The sequence below is a fragment of the Antedon bifida genome, chromosome 4 (genome assembly GCF_963402885.1).
Source record: "Antedon bifida chromosome 4, ecAntBifi1.1, whole genome shotgun sequence".
Classification (NCBI taxonomy): Eukaryota; Metazoa; Echinodermata; class Crinoidea; order Comatulida; family Antedonidae; genus Antedon; species Antedon bifida.
The window spans coordinates 2,686,267-2,699,397 of NC_136229.1; the positions used below are offsets into that span (position 1 = coordinate 2,686,267).

General features: G+C 36.3%; 1 protein-coding gene across 1 annotated transcript; it reads right to left on the reverse strand.

The window, feature by feature from the left end:
* Window positions 1-9,379: 9,379 nt before the first annotated feature.
* LOC144841397 (uncharacterized) lies at window positions 9,380-12,651 on the reverse strand. The gene is made up of 2 exons (XM_078697718.1): window positions 11,378-12,651; window positions 9,380-9,494 (listed from the first exon to the last, which is right to left on the reverse strand). The coding sequence occupies exons 1-2, from the start codon at window positions 12,649-12,651 to the stop codon at window positions 9,461-9,463; spliced, it is 1,308 nt and encodes a 435-aa protein (XP_078553844.1). The 3' UTR covers window positions 9,380-9,460.
* Window positions 12,652-13,131: the final 480 nt, after the last annotated feature.

Consider the following 13,131-nt stretch of genomic DNA (forward strand, 5'->3'; position numbering starts at 1 on the left):
TCAAGAAGCATAGCTGTTTCAGTTGATGAGTGCATTCCATAAAAGCACAAGACATATCAGTATTTACTTTAATAAATATAAATTAATATTAAAAATTTAACATCAACATACACTATTTTCTCATCCTACTATAGTATACAAATAATGAATGTTTGAGTGTAATGGCACAAATAAATGTGTTATGCTTAGACACTAAATACGCAACACATTTTACTCGGTACCGTTCACTTTATTCATTCGTTGTGCACAACCTCCTGCCCGGAACTCCCTCACGTTACAAATACCTCGTCTATTTAAACCAACCCACAGGTGGAAAATATGCAAATAAGTCATTGCTTCCCTCAAAAGACTATAGATGTCACAACAAATGGCATGAGGTGAATGATGAAATATAACTTTATTTATTTATTTATTTATTTAGGTGTTATATAAATGTTATTATTCTAACTTTCTCTAGATAAACACCACATTCAAAACTCCTATACACACAGCGTGGGTGCACACCATACAAAACGCCGGTGTTTTAAGCCCTGGATGTGAACTTTTTCTAGGCAATGTGAAAAAAGTATTTTAATCCCCATGTTTATCTGAATAGAATGATGTGGGTAGATAATACAAATGATTAACAGTAATACAAGTGAGGTAGTTTTAACCAACGGAAAGTTATTGGTTAGTCTCTATATATCATTGTCTGTACTATACGTTTTCGCGCCCTTTTAGGCAGTTATATTCAAGAGGACGAAGCATTAGGAAATTGTATAACGCGGAAGCTCATACTAATTACTATACGGCTGGATATTATTTTATTAAATAGAATAGCAATTTCAAAAAAGCATCATTTAGTGAAGAAGACTGATACGTCAAAAAGTCGAGCGGTAAGAAATATTTCTTGTTTACATTGAGGTTACAATAAGTTCAGGAATGTTGCTTGCATGGAAGAGTCTATCATGTATTAAAAGTACTCAATACAGTCAGACGTGTATCTAGTAGACATGCAATAGTCTGTTATACTCTATATAATGACGGCTGCCGTAATGGAACACCGGCAGAATTTCTCATTTCGTAAAGTTAAATATCGCCCCTGCTGTTACGTTTCAATGACAACATTAACATTAAAGATGTATTTTCCCCCTGAAACCCTTTTTTTCATTGTTTTTGTTGAATATGCCATTTTAATGTCACATAATAGTTATCCACTTTGACAAAAAAATTGTATCCAAACAAAATTTAATTTTGAAAAACTGTAATTTAAAGCAAAAAATTGTCAAATTGGCTGCCAGCCAATGAATTTTTGGTTAAATTTAACCATTTATTATGTTATTTTATAAGTGAAAACATAATTTGTTTTGTTTTTTTTTATACGGAAGTGAGTAACTTTATTAAAACTACAAAATAACCTATTCAAATTCTGATTTAATTAATCTTAATTTTTCATGTTTTTTGGGGGAAAATACATTTTTTTATGTTTGCTTCCATAATGACCATATAATGTTATAAACATTTCTCGCGTGTAAGGATTGTTGTGGCAATCAAATTTTCTAGATTTATGATAACGTAAGATGTTCCCGTGGAACATTAATCACTTATTGTTCTTCATTCTGTTTACTTTTGCAGAAATGTCGCGTGATAAAGATAAGATTTTACATAGCAACCATCCATCATTAAATACAACGCAAGTTCATCTTATACGGTAAGTGGATATTACATAAGCACAATAGTAATATCATCATTCATAAATAGTTAGTCTATTACAATTACCTCATGTCTATGGCAATTAGAGGCTGATGTTCTTAACTGTCATCAGAAATGTTAGAAACACGAAATTTAAGAATAACTACAGACTTGGGGCAAGTAAGTCTACCTATTCGGTGGTAGGATGCAAGTTATATAAAATTCTTTTCTTGTATTGTTGTTATATTTTTACTTAGTCATATTCAGTTTAGAATGTTATCAATTTACCTGATCAACAACCAAAGTCTTTCATATGCACTTGCTTAACATTGTCTATAATTGCTCTGTATGTTGTTACCGATTTATAGTAACTTAATTCTGAACACGTGTTGAATAACTTATAGTTATCTTTATTTGTTCTGATATTGTTTACGAGAAGCTAGTGGAACTTATTAAATTATGATTATGATATGGTTATGTTACAGAAACGGAACTAACACTGGTTGGTTGGTCAAGATTTAGTTCGCCATGGCAATAAAACAAACACATTAAAAATAATCTTTTGTTAACAAATAAAACACATCCGGTATTTTACTTTATCAATTTCCGATAGAGCAATGAACTTCACCTGTATATGGTTATTAGAACCCAATTTATTTTTAGAAAAACAATTGTCTTGAAAATTGTAATCTTTTCAAATACAATACAAATTAATTATATCAGGGAAGATTATTTGTAGTCAAATCTATTTATAAAAACTTGATACCTTGATCGTCAAGAGTCCGCACTAGAGTGTTATGTATTTGAGTAGGACTATTCAGAATATAATTATGTCGTAAGTGTTGGTATCAGATCTTTCCTTACCCTGACGTGAAACACGTCTTTTAGTGTGTGAACCAAGCTCTAGGCTCCAAAATCAACCCAATGACACTTTACAGCACACTGGGTAAAGCTCTGTCCACACTATCAAGCTAGTTTCGCAAAAAAAGTGTGATGTGCACAAATATGGTAGTGATATACCTAAATATGGTAGTGATATGACATCATCATGTCCATATATGGGCACATCACATTTTTTGTCACATAACGTTTGATAGTGTAGACAGAACTTTAGTGTTCTTTAGATTGTGGGTATCGCCAGTAATATATATTTTTAAAATAGCACAGTAATTCAATGAATTCTATTTATATTTTCAACAACTGCTGTACTTTATTCATCTTTCGTGCCAATGCGACACATTATCTCTTAGTTATTCGCACTAATGAGTTTCTAATTAACAACGGCTTCCCAACAGTAAATATGAACCTAAACTATTAGGAATCAGCTCGAACTAGTAAGTGCATTGGAACTCGAACCAAGGCAATTAAAAACACTCGAACGTAATTACAAAGTAGGCTCTGTTTACGTCGTAAAAGTCAAACCGAATAGATCTTAATACTACTTTGCTGGCAGCAATTTCACAGCCGAATAGCAGGTGCTGAAATCAGACGTTTTAAGGATTTTATTATCGATTGTAAGAGATAAAAAGACATCCTTATTTTGAAGCTATTGCAATTCACCAAATGATACTGAATCGTCAGGAGCATCAAGACATTTTCGTAAAGCAACTGAAACTATACAACCTCACTTTAATTGGTAAGTAGGCCTAGACCTATCTCATTTATTAACTACATGTATTCTTAAAAGAGGCCTAGCTTACGACCAGGTAAGAGTAGGCGAAGTGTCACTCTTTCCTGGCTTGATAGGTAGATCTCATTTATTAACTATTCTCAAAAGAGGCCTAACTACCAGGAAAAAGTAGGCTAAGTCTCACTCTTTCCTGGTTTGGTAAGTAGGTCTATATCATTTATTAACTATTCTCAAAAGAGGCCTAACTACCAGGAAAAAGTAGGCTAAGTCTCACTCTTTCCTGGTTTGGTAAGTAGACCTATCTCATTTATTAACTATTCTCAAAAGAGGCCTAACTTACAAGGTGGCTTGGTAAACATAATTTTATTGTTTCATATCTAAAAATGAGAAATCTTTGCGACATCGGCATGACACTAATATCAGTCAAATAGAAGACTGATATTTTCATGTTTGTTTTTTTCTCTCTTCTGATTCGAGTTAGGCCTTACTTAAGTCGATAGAATATGTTTACGACTTTAAATGTATTCTATTAATATCCAAGTACTCTTTACTCTTTGATTAGAGAGAGATTCTTGATATTGAGAGATGTTACGTTTTCAATTAGGTAAATAATTATTATATTATAAATCGACTAAAGCCCTGTCTACACTATCAAACTAGTTTGACAAGAAAATGTGCCTAAATATGGTAGCGATATGCACAAATATGGTAGTGATATGACATCATCATGCTCATGGTCACATCACATTTGTTGTCACATAAAGTTTGATAGTGTAGACAGAGCTTAATCCGACGTTGTCTGTGATGTCGGTTCAAATCATCTAAGTAGATTTTTTTTTAAAGCCTTGATGTCAAAACACTATTCACTGTACAAATACAAGTCTGTTAAAATTTAGCCCAAATTTATGGGGCTTATAAACCAACATGGAGTTCATATTGGTGGCGCTGTTAAAATTACAATATTAAGCTCTGTCTACGCATTCTAGACAATAAAGTGTGTTGTGCCCAAATATGGCAGTGATATGTCCATATATAGGCACATCATTATTTGTCACATAAAGTTTGATAGTGTAGACAGAGCTTCTAGATGTGGGTTATGTAAGATTCAGATTCTATTTAGTTTTTATAAAAGGTCATAATATTAAATAATACATGAAGAAGAAGCCACTGAATGTTGACAACGGCAATTAGACCTACATCGGCATTAACGTCATTGTGCAACAGGCTTCTCTGAAGCCGTAGAATAGGCCTACAATATCGGTTGATTAATAGAGTGAGCATCTAAACGGAAAGGAGGCCTATGAACAATTTCATATTGTAGTTGGTGATCAAACTTGTTGTAATAGCCGCGGTCCTAAAGCTCTGTCTAAACTTTATGTGACAAACAAATGTGATGTGCCCAAATATGGACATGATGATGTCATATTACTATCACATTTGAGCATTTCACTACCATATTTGGGCACATCACACTATTTTTGTCAAACTATTTTGATAATGTAGACAGGGCTTTCGAAATAAATGCAATTTTAGACAAAATGGAAAATAACGTCCAAAAAATTCGCATAAAGCAAACTACCGCCCTCACAATCAAACCTCATTCTTATTTAGTCAACTTAAAACTCGAAAAATCAACTTTTTAAAGCATTGTGTATTTATAGGAAACATTTCTAATGTACTATGAATGTTAATATCTGAATTAACATACATTATTAATGAATAAATTATGATTTTCTTGATAAATTATTCAGTTTAATTATTGTTGCCATTCAGAAAACAATGAAATATGCAACATACCAAAATAACACTAAGATCCGGGTCATACACTTTTATTTGAATCGATTCATTAGGGCTTTGAAAATGCGTCAATAACTCGACAGTTGACGCAAAAGTTGACGCACGCGCTTGTTTTTTGACGCATTCATTACTTATCTTCGCGGTAAGTCGGAATAGGGCCGATAACCTTGTGTAAACTATATTACATTATATTAAATAAGTTCTTTCTTTTGATCACTAATGCTTGGTTCCCACTAGAGACGCAACACAAGGACGCAACGCAACGTAAGTGAGTTGACCAATCACAAGCGATGGATTATTCGAACTGTCGCTTGTCATTGGTCAACACGCTTGCGTTGCGTTTACGTCCTTGCGTTGCATCCTAGTGGCAACCAAGCATTAACTTCCAAACATTTGCTTAAATTGCAATAATGGTTTCTACAAAATACAAGATTGTGGTTGTAGCAATGCGTTTGAAATATGGACCTACTACCTATAACAAAATATCATTTTGATAAATTTAAAGAATTATTAATAATCCCCATCTTAGATTGTTGTTTCATGTGACGTAAATCAAGACAAATCTTAACACCTTAGCAACAGCAAGAAACCATACATTTGCATTCATAAAGGATAATTACTAATAATTGTTTTTAATTGCAGATACGAAACCAGAAGAACCAAAGGTTGAAAACATATTTTGAGACAGCCTTATTATTATTTCAATCAGTGTTAGTGTTGGCATTAAGAGTATACCAGTACGGAAGAATATTCCAGACAAGCGTTAATCAGCCTATTATTAATTATAATTTTGAAAGCGACGCGAGACATTTATTTAATTGTAGAGAAGTTACCATCATTTTTTTCAAAGCTGAATGCTTTCGTGCCTTTTTACTGATACCTATACGTTTGCCATTATCATGACAACTTTGTAACATTTCTATCGCTAAGTCATCATAATGACAACGCCCGGTGGAGTCGTTCCAACGACTTGTATTGTCACACTTACAAGTGAAGCGTCGTCACGTGGTCCACTAACAAATGATGATGATTTATTTTTGAGTGGGAATAGTCACAACGAATGCGTAGCTATAGCTAAAACGTCGGGAGTTGAGTCATTAGATGAGAAGTCGTCACATTCAGACGACAACGCAAGCGATCCCACAGCAGCCACCGGATTCAACCAACGCGCGCCAAGTAGCCCAAACGAGAACAATAAAGCAATTGAGCGTACGATACCAAACTCGGATACTTTAACGTTGAAAAGTACAGACGATGTTGATAGGACACCTGTAGATAAAATAAAATGTGGAAGTACGGCGGCAAGTCCGGGTCTGTTGGATGTTCGTCTGCGCTCAAGAGGCGCTTCGCTTTGGGAAGAAGCGTTATACAGATTACGATTTAATAACGAAAATTCGTTTTACGCACCAAGTTTTACGGACGAGAATACCTCGTCGTGTAAAGACCACCAAGTGAATACCCTTCGAAAAAGAGATAATAAAGTCCATCCAGTTGGAAATACAATGGCGGCTTTTTTGCGGAACCGACCATCGGGTCTGTCAGTGTCCAGTCGATTGGAGGACGCATGTAGGTCGTGCGGAACGTCGGCAAAAGGAATAATACTACCGACTATGAAATGTGATTTTAGATCTAGCCATCTTGAGAATCTTTACCAACGTTACTTTTTGAAACAGAGACAGCGATCATTAATGGTCTTACATGTAATTGAAATGCTAGCAAAAGCTCTTTTAATCGTTGTTTTCTTTAAAAAGAAATTTCATGGACTTTCCGTGGCCTCAGGAGTGTTGACTATGTGTAATCTCGTTCTATTTATATTTCTTCTACTATATCAAAAACTTTCTCTAAAGAAACTTCGCTTGCTTGGTATTCTAACTTGGATATTATTAGCGATTGAGATGAACATGTCCGTCATCATCTACCAGTGCTTTTTGTATAATTTTTTCTTAGATTTTGAATGGTGTGTAATCTTTATAATATTTTCTTGTTACACAATGCTCCCATTTTCAGTTCCGACGTTACTGGCAATAACTTCGTTGATTTCCGTTATGAGATTTACATTACAGTGTGGATTCACGTTAGCGTCCCAAAAGAATGAAGTTTGTGATCCGTTACGTGAGGTTAGTACTAGTTAGTTTTTGGGGTGTGTACGCACGTATTTTCGCGTTTATGTATGTGTATTTATTATGCAAAAGCATGATATACCATTGGCGCAAATTGGTAACTTTACTATACTGTGCGTTTGAGTTGTACATATGTAACGAATCCACATAATATACGTTTGACACGTAGTACGTTAAGTGAGTTTATGCATTACGTCGTATCAGATGAATTTTCTACTACGTACGTTAGTACTATAAAGCGTAGTTCTCAATAGTGACGCAACGTAACGCAACCTACGCAACGTAAGAAAATGCCCTTCCGATAATTATGTTTGCCCCCGCCTGCGTGAAATAAAATCTGCGATGTTTGCAGCACTGTTGCGTCGTCGGTTCCCACTTGTGATTACGCAATACAGCACTTTGCGTCAAAACGTAGCTGCGTTGCGTCGCTAGTGGGAACCACGCTTCAGAGCCATATATAGAGAGAGTTACGTCATTGAATGGATTAGAAGCCGTGTTTGTGTCCAACTATTCCTATGTAGCGTATGGAGTTGAGTCTTTTGTTTTGAAAATGTATAACGTTCAAAAGGCTTTAATTATCGAATTTAATATCAAAACAATCAATTTGATTAAAGGTTTTTGTTAAAATAAAAAAATTATAAAGTTACTGCGAACATGATTTAAAACAACAAAAATAGGAAGATTAAACGAGACTTACCTGTAAGTTGAAGTTTGATCACTATTTTATGAATATGTGAGTGAGGTGTAAACTGAGATCCCGACGCGCACGCGCACCCTCATACTTTAAATCAAACATGTCCAGAGTAATAATTTGCAGCGATAAGTATATATATGATAACCTGCATTGTTCTATAATAATAATTGTTTTACTTGGGGTGGGTTGAGGCGGGCAGTTTACACCTCACTCACATATTCATAAAATAGTGATCAAACTTCAACTTACAGGTAAGTCTCGTTTAATCTTCCTATTTTATTTCATATACGTTCGCTGTAAACTGAGATGTTTAAAGCCAACTCTGGAAACATGTTTGAACTGTAAACCAAATAATTGACGGAAATGTTAGTTTCAATAAAACAACTTTATTTCCAAAAGTCTACATTCATTCATAAGGATGTTTGCCTAACGGGCAACTTAAATATGACAACTATCGTGTTGTATTAATAATAAAGCATTTATTTTGCTTATAATCAATAGTCCAACGTTTTAAAACCATCAATTAGAAAACTAAACAACAATATTAAACTGGTTCAAAATGCAAACAGGGGCTATTTGTAGTAGCCAACAACAAACACAACCAATATTAATGAGTTGATGAATCAACTTTTCTCAACAGTGCCTGTTGAAATGACGGATTTTCTACAAATTTTATAGGCTTATTATAATATCTGTTTAGTGTATGTTCGTTTCTCCACCCAGCTGTTTTCATTATTAAGTCAACCGGGACATTCCTTAATTTTGCTGATGAAGATGCAGCCGCTCGGACCGAATGGGCTTTAAATTTTGTTGTATCTACTCCTGCTTCTGATAAACCTGTCCTTATCCATCGAGCAATTGTGTCTTTTGATGCCTCGGCATACGGTTTCTTATGACATATAAAAAATCTGTCCTTATTTTCCCTTAAATTACTAGTTTTTTCCCTGTACTTTAGAATTGTTCTGACCGGACATAGGGCAGGGTCTTCACTTTTGTGGAAAACCACCAGTTGACCTGTATTGTTTGGTCTGCTAGTTTTTAGTAATGTACAAATGTAAAAGGTGATTGCTTCATTCTCGATATTCATATTTGAAAATTTGAAATTATATAAGGTTTGAAGCCTACTTGAGGAGAATAATGCTAATAACAATGCTACTTTTATGGTAAATTCTTTAAGCGATAATGTATCGTCGTTAATTGTTCGCCTCAGATAGTCTGTAACTAAGCGAACATCCCAAATTTGTGCATATTTTGGAGTCGGTGGGTTAAAATTGAATAACCCTTTCATAAATCTTTTCAGTTCAATAGACTCCTTCATGTTTATATCTAAGATTTCGAGAAAGTTTACAATTGCGCTTTTCGCCATACTGATAGTACTATAGCCTAAGCCCTCGTCCTTCAGCTTTATCAAGAAATCGAGGACGTGACCGGTGTTTAGCTGTTGCCATGTGATTTCACAAAAGTCTATAAATTTTGTTAGCTGTGAGTTATATTGCTTCCACGTTGACCGTCTCCAGGATTGCAGAATGACGTCTGCTGCAGTATTGCTTATTCCTTTGTTGTAGAGTTCCGCCCTGATAGCCTGCAGGCAAAAAGGTTAAGTCTGTTATAAAGGGGATGACAATCATCTGAACCATGTAATGTTAAGGCATGTTTGGTATTCTTAAACCTCAGTGGTTCCCCAACCATCATTGATAGTAATTTAGGATACCAATACTGTGTTGGCCAGTTTGGGACCACCATGATAACTATGGCATTATCTGTCAATATTTTTTGCAAACATCTACCTATAAGGCAGAACGGCGGGAAAGCATAGAGCTTGGCAGAGGACCAATTTTGTAGAAATGCATCGATACCAATTGAATCTGGGTCCGGTTTCCATGATATATATTTCGGAAGCTGTGCATTGTGCCTAGAAGCGAATAGGTCTATATCCAGTTCGCCGAATGTTTTAGTGATTTTTATAAACAATTCTTTGTTAAGCATCCATTCTGTCTCATCTTTAAACTGACGAGACTTTGCATCAGCTATTATATTATCTCTACCTGGGATGTATTCTGCACTTATCCAAAAATTGTTCTCAATGCACCAAGACCAGATGGCTTTTGAAATTTTATTGCACGCAATTGATTTTGCGCCGCCCATGTTGTTTATGTAAGCTACTGCCGTGGTATTATCAACCTTCAACCTTATGTGCTTAGCTTTTCTCTCACGGGACAATGCTTTAAGGCCGAAAAAAGCAGCCAGCAATTCTAAGTAATTAATATTTAGTGCCCCTGTAGCATATGCAATGTCTAGGTCTTTGTTTATCCACCTTCCCCCTGTGTGGGTATGTCCATCAGTGGCACCCCAGCCTAGACTACTAGCGTCTGTCAAAGAATATCGTCCCGTCCATTGACGGAAATACTAATAGGCCTATCGTAATGGCCTTTATTTATTTTTAGAGCTAGTATTTTCTCCTTCTCTAGTGCCCTATAATGAAGCTTTCCATACTCTACAGCAGGTAGTGTTGCTATAATTTTGCCTAAAAATTGCGCAACTTTCCTAATGGTAGTATGACTTAATGTAAGTATGTGTTTACTTTGAACTCTAATTTCCTCCTTCTTGTGATATGGAAGGGAAACCGTCATACTTATAGAATTTATTTCAAATCCCAAGAAGGTTATGATCTGCGTAGGATTCATTACTGATTTTTCTCTATTAATGATAAAACCCAATGAGGCTAGAAGTTCACTAGTTTCCCTGGCGGTACCGCCGGCCAAGTCTTCTGACTGGTTTATACACAAAATGTCATCAATGTAAACCAACAGAATATGCCCTCTGCTGCGCAAAAACGCAATTGGGGGCTTCAATAATTTCGTGAAAAGTCTAGGCCCTGAGCTAAGCCCATTAGGCAATGCGACAAACTTATACAGGTTGTCTTTCCAAACAAATTTTAAATATTTAGTGTCCGACTCTGCTATGGGTACAGTAAAATATGCATCTTTGAGGTCGACTGACGTCATATATACACCTGGTGAAATTAGTGTCAATGCATTTCCAAACATTTCCATTTTGAAATGTTTGTATGTCACATATTCATTTAATTTAGAGAGGTCTAATATCATTCTGAACCCTCCATCTTTCTTTGGCCTTGTAAAAATATTTGATACAAACTGGTCATGTTCATACATGGCTGGTTTGACCACCCCTTTTGATATCAATTTAACTATTTGATCATCAATAGCCTCCATATCCATGTTGCTGAGTTTGTATGGATGAGGTATTTTTCCTTTTAGGTGGTAGGGTATGGCTTTATCAAACTCTATTTTATATCCTGAAACCGCATTTAGGATGTATGGATCCGAAGTATATTTTTTCCACCTATGTATATATGACCTGAGTCGACCTCCTACTATGTCAAGGTTATTATGTTTGTTAACCTTATTGTTAGGAGAAATACTTATATTATCAATCGACTCATACCTCTTCGGCTGTTGTTTTAGGTCCTTTTTCCCCTGATAAAATTTGGTCTGGTTGTAGTTGTTTGTTGACCATTTGTGTCGCCGGGTTTGACCTAAAAAAGGTTTGCCATTTCTATTGTATGGCTGGTATCTGTAGTTGTTGGACCTGGTCTTTGGTTGGTACGACTTAAAATTAAATAAGCCTGCCGTAGCCTTCCTTTCCTCATCCAGTTTTTTAACTGTAGTACTCAGGTCACCAAATAAATACTCTGTAGGCTTAATGCTGGGTTTACATAAATGAGTATATCTGGCATTTATTTCCGGTTTCAACATCTCCTTACGAAGTGCAAGTAACTCGAAGTTCGCATTGGCAAGTAGGCCGATTGTGTCCTGTGCTATCTCCGATGACTCATTTCCATCAACTAATTTAGCAAGGGCGGTAATTCCCTTTATCAAAGGTTTTTGTACCTTTTGAAATTTTAGATCGTTAGACCGTGCCCTTGGTGTAATGGAATCCCAAATAGTTGGATTGACCTTTGGCACCATTAGGGCCTCTAGATTTTCCGGTATAGGATAGCTTTTGATCAGCTCGGTCATTACACTCTCACTCATATGCGAGTGCAATAAGTATGTTAGCGTGTCAGCCAACTCTTGGCTGACTGCTGGTGCCAATTCGTTAGAAACAGCAAATCTTGCTGCAAAACCCGGAGGAAGTGGGCCTTTGACCTTACTATTACTATTAGTGGCTGGCCGCTCAGGATTTTCATCCTTCTTGGATTGTTGTGTACCTGTTACTTCCCCCTCCTCCAGGTCAGACACATCACGTTCGTACTGATGATGCCTATCGTAAATGTTACTCGTGAGGCTAACCACCGAGCTACTGTCATCATATTCATTGTTGTGACATTGTGATGACATTTGTGTCATCAACTGAGATAAAAGGTCGTGCGTTGACTCATTTATTTGTTGAGCAGCCTTCGTCTCTTTAACCTGCTGCTCAACCAACCGCTCAAGGTTTTCAACCCTAGCCTCATAGTTCAGGCCTACTCCGACCTGTTGATTAGGCTGCAGCACGTTAGTGCATGATGGCCCGGCGATAGCAACGGCATCGCTGTTGCTATGCGTATTACCTTCTTTAGGAGGCCTAGTAATAGTACAGCTAGACCCCGCCTTCCTGGCCTTTTTGGTGGGCTTAGCCACCGTATGCTGTACAAGTGGAGTTGTAGCTGCAAATGTTACATTTCCAGCAGAAATCTCCAGCACATCTTCTTGTATTGCAAGTGATTTTTGTTCCATGATCGTTCGGGTGCACGCCGTCTCCAAACGATGGCGCCGATATGAGGGTGCGCGTGCGCGTCGGGATCTCAGTTTACAGCGAACGTATATGAAATAAAATAGAAATTTCGGAACGGCTCTGGTTGTGCGCTCCATGCACGCTCTACGCGTGCGCGTTTAGTTTGTACAGCGATTCTCTATAGTAATGCATTGTTTTTACATTTTGTTGTTTAAAATCATGTTCGCAGTAACTTTATGATTTCGTTATTATCTTAACAAAAACCTTTAAACAAATTGATTGTTTTGATATTAAATTCGATATTTAAAGCCTTGTGAATGTTATACAATTTTTAAGCAAATGACTCGACTCCATACACATACACTCGACTACATAGGCATAGTTGGACACAAACATGGCCGGCGTGCACACCACGTGACTTTCTAAAATCCGTGAACGCAAAGTCGTAACTCTCTCTAGGCCTATATATGGCTCTGCCACGC

What these genes read in the sequence shown, in the direction of transcription:
- LOC144841397 (XM_078697718.1), bottom strand. Translation starts at nt 12,651, where the DNA reads ATGGAACAAAAATCACTTGCAATACAAGAAGATGTGCTGGAGATTTCT. An exon ending in CTAAAACAACAGCCGAAGAG is followed by an intron (nt 9,495 to 11,377) that starts GTATGAGTCGAT and finishes TTTTGCCTGCAG; the next exon opens with GCTATCAGGGCGGAACTCTA.